This window comes from Athene noctua, chromosome 17, assembly GCF_965140245.1.
Source record: "Athene noctua chromosome 17, bAthNoc1.hap1.1, whole genome shotgun sequence".
In the NCBI taxonomy this organism is placed as follows: Eukaryota; Metazoa; Chordata; class Aves; order Strigiformes; family Strigidae; genus Athene; species Athene noctua.
In genome coordinates this window covers 15,300,735-15,314,040 of record NC_134053.1, presented here as the reverse complement: position 1 = coordinate 15,314,040, position 13,306 = coordinate 15,300,735, and the positions used below count along the sequence as shown (strand labels likewise).

The 13,306-nt window shown below is 63.0% G+C and overlaps 1 protein-coding gene across 1 annotated transcript; it reads left to right on the top strand.

Annotated features, from left to right (window-relative positions):
• Positions 1-9,509: 9,509 nt before the first annotated feature.
• LIF (LIF interleukin 6 family cytokine) lies at positions 9,510-12,319 on the top strand. Its single transcript, XM_074921509.1, has 3 exons — positions 9,510-9,566; positions 11,285-11,463; positions 11,617-12,319. The coding sequence occupies exons 1-3, from the start codon at positions 9,548-9,550 to the stop codon at positions 12,052-12,054; spliced, it is 636 nt and encodes a 211-aa protein (XP_074777610.1). The 5' UTR covers positions 9,510-9,547; the 3' UTR covers positions 12,055-12,319.
• Positions 12,320-13,306: the final 987 nt, after the last annotated feature.

Below are 13,306 nucleotides of genomic sequence, written 5' to 3'. Positions count from 1 at the left end.
TCCCTGTGTCCCCGCTGTGAAGTCCCCAGGCTGTGGCCAGCTCACCTGCCACATATTTTGGGTGAAAAAAAAAAAGGCAAAAGCAAGTTGCCAGCCCTGACAAACCAGGGAGGATGGCCCCCACCCTTACAGGTGGCCAGCAAGGGGAGAGGATGTGGCAGAAAGATGACAGCATGGGGGCCGTCCTCCCTTGGGGAGCCTTGGGGGTGCTGTCCCCATGCAGATGCCCCCAGGGGCCGCACTTGGCCAACGAGTGAGGCTCGGCGGGAGCATGAGCACAGCAGAAACCTCTTCGGGGTCCTTTCCCCCAGGGTGGGCAGCTCAGCGGGGCTCAGGCCAGTGGGTAGTGGGTGAACATGACTCTGCTGCCATCCTGTCCCCAAAAAACGGCCCCCGCTCCCCCAGGCACCAAGTGGGGAGCGTGCCCAGGTCCTGGCCGGGTCCTCCCCACGTCAGCTCCCACATGGTTGCAAGCCGTCGGGTTCTGCAACCTCCCCGGGCGCTTTCTTTCCTGTCTCACTCTCTTGTCCGGAGTCATGAGACACTGGTGACGTGTGCCCAAGTGATGAAGAAATTGCAGCCGGCCCATGCGGTCACCGGTGCTATTTTTGTCCCCATTGGGTATTGCACAGTCCTCTGCCACCCACTTTCCTCTGCCGGAGTGGCCACCATGGTGGCCTCCTCCCTGCCCGGCCCCGCAGGGACCCTGCATGGAGCCCTGGGAGGTGACAGTGCCATGCGGAGGGGCCAGGGCCACCCGTGGCCATGGGGGGGACCTGACTTGGGGGTGCGCTCTGCCTGCGTGGTCCTGCTCCCCCAGCCAGGGGGCCTGGGGGGGCTGTCATGGCACCACACGCGCTGGAGGAGCCCATGGGGTGAGGGACAGATGGACAGATGGACAGAGGGATGGATGGATGGATGGATGGATGGATGGATGGATGGATGGATGGATGGATGGATGGGTGGATGGATGGAGAGGTGGTGAGGGATGATGGTTCGTTGTATGGATGATAGATGGGTAGACAGGTTGATGGATGGCTGGACAGGTGGATATATGGACAGATGGCTAGCAGACTGTCTAGACAGACAGATGGATGGACAAAGTACTTCAAGTAGTGGGGACAGAAGGATGTTCTGGCTCCTCCACCCCTCCAGGGCTGCCCTGGGCACAGCCCTGCCCACTGAACCCAGCCTGGCCACCACCTCTGCCGGGGGATGCCCCGAGGAGGAGGAGGCAGCTGGTACAGGAAGCAGCGCCAGCCTCACTCCCGCAGCAGGGAGTCCTGCAGGTCACGGGGTGGCTGGGAAGGGGAAATTTTGGGAAAAGAAAACATTTCTTCTGGAAGTGAGTCATGGACACGCTCTTCCGCCCCAGAGATGTCATTTCTGGATTGTGCCCCCGTGCTGCCACCAAACCCTCTGAATGCACAAATTTGTCACAGGGGGGCTCCTCCTGCTCACGCCGGCAATTTTTGATGGTCACCAAGATCAACTGGATTGCAACGCATCTCAAAAAGCTGATAAAATATATTCATTTTTATGGGGTGGTGCCAGACTCCTGGTGGGCTCCATCCACCAGGACAGGGGGGCTGTGGGGGGCAAGGGGGTTTGCGCTGGGTGCTGCCGGCAGCACCGAGCCCCACAGCAATGCCAGCCGGGGCCGTGCAAGCCGGTTTCTCCCATGGCTGTATTGCATAAGCCTGTCGCAGCAGCGAGGGCAGTGCTGCCTGCACCGCTGCCCGCGCCAGGCTTCCGCTGCCCTCAGCCCCCGCACCCTTGGGCAACACCCAGGGCCCTGTGTGGGTCACAGCACGGCTGTGCAGCACCGCGTGGTTGCGTTTCCTCCCTGGGGCACCCCTGGGTGCTGCTGGACAGAGGGGCTGAACCATGTTGCTCAGTGTCCCCCACTTATCACCCAAATTTGTCACCCAGAGGGGTGGGCGGGTGCGAGCAGAAGGACAGACAGACAGAGCATTCTGCAGAGCATCGCTGAGCACCGCGTCTGGGCACAGTCCCCTGCCATGCTGGGATGCTCCAGAGGCACCTCCTGGGCTTCCACCTGCCTCCTTGCCCGGCCAGATTTTCGGGTTTCACAGCTGGGCTCGGGATGCGAAGCCCCGGGATGGGACACGGGTATCCCGGTACAGCTGACGTCCCCATCCCTGGGTCCCAGCCCCGCTACTGCTGCTGCCCTCTTTTGCATTTGAGTTTCGGAGCAGCTGCGGCTGGTTGTGGTTCAACCAGCCCATTGGACACTGAGCAGTGAAACCGGGGTGACTCAAAGCAGCCCGTTCCCAAGAAAGTGGGTTGTGGGGATGAAGCGGCACCGGTGCAGCCGGATCGGGGATGAGCAGCGGGACCGTGGGCTCCCTGGGCTGGACCCACCAAGGACTCCCTCGAGGAACTGAATCGAAGAACAACCCCATCGGCCGGCCAGCATCATTTCCTCCCGCCGGGGCGGCTCACCCCGCTCATTGGCCCCCGGGGCACGGCTTCACTTCTCGCTGGCTTGCCGTTGGGTCCGGGTGCCTCCTTCGGAGGTGGGGGCGAATGGGTGCACTTTAAAAGGCGAGCTTCCCCATCGCCGAGCAGTTAAGGAAGTCGCTCGTGCGCCCGGCAGCCCCGTGCCGAAACACCCTGCCCCGGCCATGCGGTGCATCGGGCGGCCCTGGGGCGTGCTGGCAGGTAGGTGTCTGCCGGCGTCCTCTAACTGCCCTCTCGCTCGCACGCCGGCTGTGCCGAGCGGGCCCGGAGCGGCAGGAGGGAGCGTGGCAGCGGGGGCCCGCGTGGGGTTGGGTTGGTGTGCTGCGGCAGATGTTGCCGAGGCTGTCCCCGCCGTGCTGCGGCGGTGTCACCTCCCAAGGGGGCCAGTGGGGGACGGGGACGTTGCCCACGATGGCACAAGGAGCACCGTGGATGGACACCCCGTGGGGGCTCCCTTCTTCCCCGGGGGGGATGGTCAGGAGGGGACATGCTTCGGGATCAGTTTGGGGACGGATGGCAGAGGCTCAGGGCTCACTGGCACGGATCCTGCACCCTGCCCGAGCCCTGCAACTCCCACAGCGCAGCCGGGCCAGGGGCTGTCCGCCGCTCCAGTGCCACATCCAAAGTCTGTGGGTGCCGAGGGCCAGGACAGGGTCTGAGGGCCGGATCCAGGAGTGTCACTGCTGTCCCCTCTTTTGTGGTGGCCCATGCTGGCGGGGGGAGCTGCTGGGGCAAGCTGGGCTGCGCTGCCTGGCCGCTCAATGGCACCTTCATCCTCCTCCTCCCCACTGGGTCCCCAGCAGCCTTGTGGCACAGGGGCTGGCTCGTCCCCGTGGCAGGACCGGGAGGCTTTGGCACAGGGGATGCGTGTGCCTGGCACATGTCATTCTTGCCTCCAGGCCTGATGCCAGGCCGATGGGCACACGGGGCCAAGATGTCCCCGCAGCGGCTGTCACCGTGGCACCAGGGCCATGGTGCCCATGCGCCAAAACTCGTCCCTTTCCGTTGCGGAGAGGGAGCTGCCTCCCTGCACCCAGCAATGTCCCAGTGTCCCCCATCTGCCTCCTCTTCCTCCCCAGCTGTCACCAAAGGGCTCTTCATCCTCTGGGCGGTGCCGGGCCAGGGGGGGCGGCCCCCACAGCCCCCCACCCTGCAGCAGATCCACGCACTGGTGAGGCACATGGCCGAGGACGCACAGGAGCTTTTCACCTTCTATGTGAGTCCCCTTCCCTGGGGCAAGGGTCATTCCTGTCCCCTCCATTGGGGGACACGGTGCTGGGTGGGGGCTGGGAGTCCCCATGCTGCTCCCATCTGACATCCCTGATTTTTCCCCGCCACCCTTGGGCAGGAGAAGAACCAGCACCTGGCCATCAACAATCTCTGCCGTACCAACCGCCATCCTGAGTGGCTGCGGGGAACGGTGACAGGGCCCGGGGGGCTGCGGGGGCTGCGGGGGACCATGGCCCGCATGGCCCAGGAACTGCAGGACATCACCCGGCACCAGCGTGACCTCAACCCCCCTGGCGCCGAAATTCTCCGCCGCTTGGCCAGCACCCACCTGAAGGTGCGAGGGCTCCTCAGCAACCTGGAGGGGCTCTTCCCACCCTCCAGCCCCCGGCCCAGCCGCCGGCCCCCGCCCGGCCCCACGGCACCCACCAAGGTCTTCCGGCAGAAGCTGGAGGGGTGCCGGATCCTCTGGAGCTACTCCCGTTTCATGGCCAAGCTCAGCGCCCAGCTGGAGGCCAGGAACCGCCGAGCGCGCCGGGAGAAGCAGAGATTGCGCAGGGGCTCTCAGCTGCTGGCACGCTCCTAGTGCAGCCCCGCCGCCACCAGAATTGTCCCTGTCACCATCCGCATGTCCATCTCCATCCCACCCAACCGCCAGGATGGAGACTCTCCAGGCAGCCGGGATGCACCTGAGACCCTTTAAGCTCTCCCAGGTGAGGACACAAGCACGCTCAAACCAGCTGCCATCACTTCGGCTTGTCGTGGGGACCACGCCGTCCCCATGCCACCGCTCGGCTGCAGGACAGCCCCGCTCCTCTCCTGGCAGCTCCCCCACATCCTGCCCCACGTTTTGGCAGCCCTTGTGTCATGAGGAGCTGCATATTCTGGCGTGCTCGGGTGTCCCCCAGGTGCCCAGCGCTGCGGGATGGAGCCGTCCCTTGTCACCAAGCCCTGATGGATTTTCCAGTGATTCAATGGGTCTGGTGACCCAGCCTGACTAAGAGCCGCTCACCCAGCACCCGCCGCGCTGCCGGCAGGGTGCGGCCCCGGCCCACAGAGGCCATGGCTGGCACCGGTGTGCCACCAGCGTTGTCACCTCCAGCTTGCCTGTCCCTGCCTGCTCTGCAAGCTCAGTGTCCCTGTGTGCTTGGTGTCCTTGTGTGCTTGGTGTCCCTACAAGCTCAGTGTCCCCACAAGATCAATGTCCCTGTGTTCATCCCTGTCCTCATCCCTGCACCCTGTGTCCCCAAGCCCTCAGCATCCCTGTCCTTGTTTCTGTGCTGTCAGTGTCCCTGTGCTCATTCTTGCACGCTTGGTGACCCCATGCTCTTGGTGTCCCCAGGCTCTCAGCATCCCTGTACTGCAGTGTCCCCCGGGGCTGTGTCACCACAGACCTGCCTGTGTCAGGCAGGGGCTTGGCTCTGGCCACCACACTGTGACGGTGGGTGGTGGCACCCACTCCCTCCCCACTAATTTATGCATTAATATTTGTGTGGTTATTGTATTTATTGAATCTTGGGGTTAATTTAATACATCCCCACAGTGGGGAGAAATATTTAAGGACCTGTTTTTAATATATAAATATCTATTTTTATGATAACTTTTTTGTATGGTGTTAAACTATGAATGTATCAAGGTTTTATTTATGAATATCAATATTTTTTGGTACTGTGAGAAGGGTGTCTGCCCCAGGCATGTGGCACCCCTGTATTTTTGTATAACAGCAGAAGTAAATAAAGTGTCAACCTTGGCCCATGGGCCACTGAGCGGTTGTGTCCCTGTGTCTGGGTGTCCTGTGTCTGTGGGCAGAGAGGGGCTGTATTCGGGTGGCCAGGCTGCGCCCGTTGTGCTTGCCAGGGCAGGTGGCACAGCGTGGGATGGCAGCATGGGGTGGCATGGGGCCTGGCCTGCTGTGGCACATGGTGTGGGATATGGCACAGCACTGTGCAGCACATGGCGCAGCATGGGATGTGACACACGATGGGATGTGGCACACAACACGGCACAGTGTAGCCCATGGCACAGTGTGGCACATGGCATGTGATGTGGCAAGAGGTGACATCCCATGGCATGGCCTGGCACCTCCAGGCGTGTGGCACAACACTGCATGGCACCATGTGCCACAGAGCCCTGGGTGGCAAGTGACCTAGCACGGGCCAGGCCATGGCCGCAGCCAAACCAGAGCGCCACACATCCCTGCCGCCCGGCCAGGGCCACCGTGGGGACCAGGCCACCCCACTGCCACCGCTCCCGCTGAGTCAAAAATCCTAAGACCTGGTCATGTGGCACCGCAGAGTCACTCGTTCCCCGCCGTGTGCTGGTGCCTGCTGGGCTGCCCGGCGCCCCGCCGGCAGTGCTGCCTGAGTCAGTCGTGGGGAGCATCACCATCGGGACGGCCACCGCCGCGCTGGCACCCGCTGCCATTTGGGGACACTCCGGGTGGGGACGATGTCACCATGAAGCAAACTGGGCCGGCTTGCCGTGCCGTGGGTGACCGTGACCGTGCCACCACCTGCCGGCTGTTGTCCCCCACCAAGCTGCCCGCCGGGCTCCGAAGAGGAGGCAGCTTGCATGGGCTGCAGAGGGGAGGGCGCAGGTATGTGACCACCCCGGGACTGGCATGGAGGGGTGAGGGGACCCCCAGGCAGGGAGCACACACCAGGCTGAGTGTCGCTGGAGGGGTGCTGGCAGTCTTCGTGTCCCTGCAGGGATAGGCTCCCTCCTTGCAGGGCCACCCAGGGGGACCCCAGTGCCCACCCCATGCTCCTGTCCCTGGGAAAAGCCACCCCCGACAGAGACGTCCCTCAGCCAGGGTCCCCAAGGCTGGTCACCCCACCACGGCCACGGGGTCCTTCCACCTGGCTGGGATGGGAAGCAGCAGAGTGCCTGCCTGGGGGGTGACACCAGTGGGGTGACACACCTGTGGGGTGACACCAGTGGGGCAGCAGGGAGGCAGCCCCGGGCAGGGAAACATCGTGAGTCAGAGGGGAATTCGGGCCCTGCTGTTATTCAGTTATTTGCAGTTATTCAGTCCCGGGCTTCCCTGGGGTGGGGGCACAGGGGCACTGGACCCACTCACCCCTTCCCCACCACCCACCCCCTGGCATGGCCCCCCCCGCCCGGCCCCAAACCTGCGGGACCCCCCCAGGGGCTGCAGTGCCGGGTGAGAGCTCAGTGTGACCCCCCGGATGGGGACAACACGGGACAAGGACCCAGAGGGGACTCTGGGATGGGATGGGATGGGATGGGATGGGGCGGGGGGTCAGTTATGGGATGGGGATGTGGCAGTTCTGGAATGGGGATGAGGAGGGGGCAACTATGGGATGGCGATGGGGCAGGAGGGGGCAGTTGTGAGATGGGGGGAGGAGAGGGCTGGGATGGGTCAGAAGAGGGCAGCTGTGGGACAGGGGGGGCAGCTCTGGGCTGGAGCAGTTCTGGGTGGGGATGGGGCAGTTCTGGGTGGGGATGGGGAGTGGGGGCAGTTCTGGGCTGGGGAGCGGCCAGTTCTGGGTTGTGGCAGCAGGGGGCAGCATGGGGACAGGGATGGGAGGGGGGGGTCGGGGCTGGGGACACTTCGGGGGACACTTCGGGGTAGATGGGGCGCGGGTGGCAGGGATGGGGGGACCAGAGCAGCAGCGTGGCAGCGGTGGCCTTGTGACGCCCTGGGCTTGTCCCCGTGTCCCTGGGCTGGCTGGTGGTGGGGATGGTGGGGCCAGCGGGGCCAGCGGGGCCAGGCTGCCTCCTGCCCAACCTGCCCCAGCTCCGCTGCTGAGTTCCCCAAACCGGGGACTCCCCAAGGGCACCACACAGGTTCCCGTCCCCGCAGCCCCCTGCTCCCTCCTGGGTGGTCCCCGGCCAGCCCCCTCCCCGGGACCTGCAGGGACCCCCCCCCTCGCCGTGTCCCCCCTCGCCAGGCTCCTGCACCACACCGCTCCTGCTGCCCGGCTCCACCCGGGCGGGATCCACGCGGGGACGTTCCTGCTACCAAAGGGGATTTTCCCGGGCATCTCCCATCTCCTGCATCTCCCCTACCCAGCTGGAGCATCCTCCCCTGCAGAGGGGAAACCCCCCACACACACCCCACACCCCCTTCTATCCCCCTAGAAAATCTATTATAAAGGAAACCCCAAAGCCCTGCCCAGCTCTGGGACACTGGCCTGGTCCTGGGTACAGATTTTTTCAGGGAAAGGGCAGAAAATGGCAAACCCGTGGCAATCCCTGCACACAAGCCCCCCCCCCCCCCCCCCCCAGTGGATGTTTCCTAGCGCTATTAATTAAGAAACACCAATTCCCCAACTAATTAAGTGCCATCAGGCCATCAGGCATCCATCATGTGCTGCTCTCTGCACCCCAGTAAAACCAGGTGTGAGGCTGGGGGCGGGGGTGTGAGATGGGGCTCATCCTCCTCAGCCTCGGCAGCTCTCTTGCTTCCCCCCGCCATCCCCATTTGCCTCCCAGTCAGGCCAAACTGGGCTGAAATGGGCTTTGGTTGCCGGGGCATCAAAGCCACCTGGTAAACCAGGCTGGTCTCCTGGTTCAGGGATGGGGAAACTGAGGCAGGCAGCAGCTATGTGACCAACACACACACCCAGCACAGGGGGGGTCCTCGTGTCCCGCTGGATGGGCCACCCCCTGCCATGGGGGACAGCCACGGTCATGGTGGCTCTTGCGTCACCGTTCCTCGACTGTCACCCGGTCGGGTTCACGCTGCCAGCGTAACCAGGGCACAAACTTGCTAAACCTGATTAAAAGTTTCAGTTCAGCCGTGCCCCTGGAGAGGAAAAAAATATATACAAGAAAAACAGAAATCCCTTTAACCTGCTTTTCCCCCAAATCGGGGATCAAATGGCCCCACAGCATCCTGCCCCCGCGGGACCCCCATGAGGGGCTGACACCCGCCCCCGCTCGGGTGTTTGCACCCACACTGATTTTAGCCCCTGGCAAGCAGAGCAGCACCCTCCTGCCCGCGCCCTGCCCGCACCCTGCCCGCGCCAGGCAGGGGGACAGCCCCGCCAATGGAAGGGTTAACCCTGGGGGGCCGGTCCAGCCTCTCCCTGCTGGGTGGGTTTGTCCTTTTTCCTAGAGAAAACCCACCCTTTACTTCTAATATTTTTGCCCAAAGGGATGAGCCGCCGGCGGGCTGGGGGACATCGATGCCACCGTGTCCATCCCACCGTGACCGAGGGTCCCGCACCCCTCGGGGGACCCCGCCACCACCTCCCCGCACTTTTTATCCCGCAAAAACTCCGCAAAAACCCCAAATCATATCCCCCCCCCCCCCTTATTTTATTGACTGCTCTGGCAGCCAGCGGGGAAGCCCTGATCCGGGGAGGGGGACCCGGGGGTGAAAGTGCTTGTGGCTCCGTGAGTCACGGCACGGCGCGTTCGCCATCGCGCCTCGACACCACCGCCGGCACCCGCCACCCCCCGCGACGCCCCCAGACCCCACGTGCTGCCTTCACCTCCCTTCGGGGGGGCTTTAATTCATATTTCTCCCCCTCCCTCCCCACCCACTTCCCCAGCACCTCCCCGACCCTGTGCGTGAAAAAACACAAAACCCACAATCCTGGTGACATCAACTTTATCAGAAGTTTATTTCTAAGAATCATTCAGGATTTCCAAAGCCCTCGACTTCCTGATTTCCAGTTTCAATAGAAGTAACGATAGCGGTGCTGCTCCCCCCCGCGTCCCCCCCTCCTCCCCTTTCTTACAACACAGACTGGCTGCCGGACCGGTATATAAACCCCGAGAAGTCCCCCAGTATGAACATGAATTTCTGAAAACTTCCTCTGCCAACACCAATCTCTGTTAAGTCACTCCCGGGACGCGGCTCACAATGAAGTTCGTGCCGGCAGGTAAAAAAAAAAACAACCAACAACTTTGGGAAAATTATTTCCCCTTCTCCCCGCTTCTTTCCTCCCCCCCCCCTTTTCCTGGTGATGCTCGGGCACAGGCGGGTCCCAGTTCACCGCTGCCACCAGAGCCGGAGCGAGGGCTCCCGCCGCGCTGCGTCCCCCCCGGGATGAGCATCTCTGGGAATTGGCAGCAGGGAGCAAAGCGCGGCGCTGGCGCGGTGCAGCCAACATCTGGACACTTATATAACTGGAAATGCTTCCAAAAAAAAAAAAAAAAGCAAGGGGGGGGATCTTTTTTTTTTTTTTTTTAGCTTTTTTGGCTTTTTTTAATATTCCCCCCCCTCCCCTCCTGCCTTTCCTACTTCTGGGTCTCTCAGTGCTGCGAGCCGCTGCTGTATCGGGAGCACAGGAGGGAGGGGGACGCTGCCAAGTGCAGGAGGGGGGGTTGGAGGGAGCAGCCATCACCCCAGCAGCAGTGCCAGGGGCCCCATGGGGCAGGACCCACTTGGGACCCCCCACCCAGCCAGCCCCTGGCACATGTGGGTGCTGAGCCTCGCTCTGCCCAGCTGTGAAATGGGCAGAAGGCAGCAGCCAGGGAGGGACGCAGCAAGAGGGGCTCATGGGGGGTCAGGGCATCTACATCCCGTGGGAGCACCCAGGGCCCCGGGGGCGCGGGGAGGAAGGGTCCCCCCCTCCCTGCACAGAAGGGGAGCGGCAGCAGGTCGGGAATCGCAACACGCCCAGGTAAGTCCTTTCCCACCTGGGCAGGGTAAATAAAGGAAGGTTTGGATTACCCGGCACCGGCGGCGTGTCGGAGGCACTAACAAGTGCGGGCAGCTTCGGCGCTTGTCACGGCCTGGGGACTTCGCCTGGCAGCACCCCTGCAGCATCACAGGAGGCCCCCACCCTGCCGGGGTGCTGCCAGCAGCATCCAGGTCACCCGGCAGTGGGGATCCCCCAGGGACCCCCCCGGGGTACCCTGCCCCGAGGATGCAGATCGCCGTAGCAGGGGTCCGGAGGTGGTTTGGCCTCTCCGAGCAGGGATGCTGGTTTGGGGGGGGGGGGGGGGGGGGGTGTCCCAGAGATGGGGGGTTGGAGCACCCCACTCTCACCCTGCTGGCAGGAGGGGGACGCCAGGGCGACCCAGCTGCTGGTGGCTCAAGGGTCCCCTTGTTCCACGTCCAGAGATTTCCTGGCCGGCATCTCTGGCAGCTGCAGCTTCTCTCCCCAGGACTCCTCGGCGCTGCGCCCACTTCACAGACAGGGAAACTGAGGCAGGCGGTGGGGCCGGAGGCAGGGGGCGGGGAGGGTACGCCGAAGGCAGGTTTCCTTGCGGGCGCCCCCACTGAGTCAGCTGGGGCTGGGGTGGGGCCTCGCTCCTGCAGCGCCCGGCCGAGGATAACGGAGGGGAAAGTGCTTTGCATATTTGATCAAACCCGACAGGTCGTCACCGGGCCAGTTGCGAAATGTGGGAATGCCACGGGGCGCCCCGCCGGGAAGGGAGGCGGGGGAGCGCCTGCCGGGGGGCAGGTGAGGGGGACAGGAGCGGGATGGGAGCCTCAGCACAGCCAGGACGGCAAAATGGGGTGATCTGGGGGCTAGAAGCCCTCCTCTTGGGTGGCCGGGGCTGGGGGCATCCTCGGGGGGGATGTTCTGCATCATGGGGGTATCAGCACCGGGTCGGTCCCCGCTGTGACGCTCTCCTCTCTCCCGCACAGGCGTTGTGCCCTTCGTGGCCCTGCTCCTGCTGCAGCGGCGGCCGGTGGCTGGCCGGGCCCTGCTGGTGACCGGCCCCGGCTGTCCCGGCCACGGCTTGTGCCGCTCCAACGTCCAGGAGCAGACCCGCAGGCAGGTCGCGCTGCTCAACGCCACCGCCCAGGACCTCTTCAGCCTCTACGTAAGTGGTGCTCAGGGGTGGCCAGGGCCCCCCGGGCTGTTTGCTCCATCACGTGCATGACGGGGGAGGGCTGGGGACACTGCGGGGGTCGTGGCAGAAGGTGGTTGAGGGGGGGACAGGGGACACAGGGGTGACGCTCGCTTCTCCTCCCAGCTGAAGTGCCAGGGAGAGCCGTTCAGCAGCGAGACCGACAAGCTCTGCAACCCCAGCGGTGTCTTCTTCCCCGCTTTCCGTGTCAACCGGACAAGCGAGAAGAAGGAGGTCATGGTGGCCATGTACAAGCTCTTCGCCTTCCTCAATGCCTCGCTGGGGAACATCACGCGTGACCAGGAGGAGCTCAACCCCACGGCCAAGGAGCTCCTCGACAGGCTCCACAACACCACTAAGACCACCCGAGGCCTCATCTCCAACCTCACCTGCCTCCTCTGCAAGAACTACAACATCTTCCAGGTGGATGTCAGCTATGGGGAGAGCTCCAAGAGCAAGAGCTCTTTCAAGAAGAAGCAGCAGGGCTGCCAGGTGCTCAGGAAGTACGTGCAGGTCATTGCCCAGGCGGCCCGTGTCCTCCTACCTCATCTCAGCCCTGCATGAGCACCCGCCCCGGCTCCTCTGCCTCCCCATCACCGGCCATCCCCCCACTGCTGCCTCCTGAACTCCCGCCTTCCTATTTATTACTCTGGACCCTACGCTGGGCCCATCCACCCTCCAGTAATTTATTTGCCCCTTGAGGGGTGAACGTTGCAGTCCAGTGTGTCCTGGGCGGAGCGGAGCTGGGGCCAGCATCCAGCAGGATGAGGCAGCACATCCCCAAGGGGATGCCAGGGCCCGGGCTGGTCCTGGGATGCGTCTCGGCCATCCCCATTCTCCCACAGGGTGCGGGGAGCTGCGGGTGCTGTGAGGGGCTGGTGGCGGGGCCAGACTCTGTCCTCCATGGCTGGTCTCCTCCATCATGGAGAGCAGTCTGATGGACATCCTCCGGTATCGTCCAAAAGCCTCCACTTCCCTGGGAAAAGGATTGGGCTGAAGGACACCGAGATGCTGTGGCTGGTGGCGACATGGGGACGCGGGGACATGCTCCCCCTGCATAGTTTGAGGCTGGGCTCCCCCACAGAGAGCCGAACTGAGGGCACCAGGGTGGCCGTGGCGGCTGGGGCTGGGTCCTGCTGCTTCAGACAAGGCCACTCGCTGGGACAGAGCCAGCGGCTGCCCCACCGGGGAGTATTGTCCCCCCCCGTGCGGGTACGGCGGGGCGCGGTGGGCCGGTCACTCCCCTTTGGAAAAGTGCCTTTCCTATCGGAAGGCTCTGAATGTACTAGCGGCCAAGGGCTGGGCTTCACACGGCCGAATGCGGTCTGGGCACGGGGACGCAGGGACATGGGGACTTGGGGTTGGGCCCCAGGCCGGTGGCAGGAGGCGCTGGCTCGCTCCTGGCACCAGAGCGGGCTGTGAGGGTTATTTATTGCCTCGGTGAAAAGCCCAGGGTGCACTGAGTGCTCTGACCTGACTTTTAATAATGTTATTAATAATAATAATTATTAATAATTATTAATAAGATTTGTGGTAATATATAAAAATAGAATTCTATTTAAATATTTATTTTTTTATACTTCTTTTCCCCCTTTTTTTAAATAAACCAACAGAAATGGACTGTATTTGGCTCCTCTTTGCTGGGTTCCTTTTGTGCTCACCCTCAAACACTTCTGTTTCTACCCCAAAGCACCGTTGGGGCTGCCCTAAAAACCTCTCAAGCATCACTGTGGGCTGGGGGTCACTGCCCCATGTCCCCTTGCTCTTTCTTCCCTTCCCATCTCCTGTGTGATGTCTAACTGCAAAGGCATTTTCC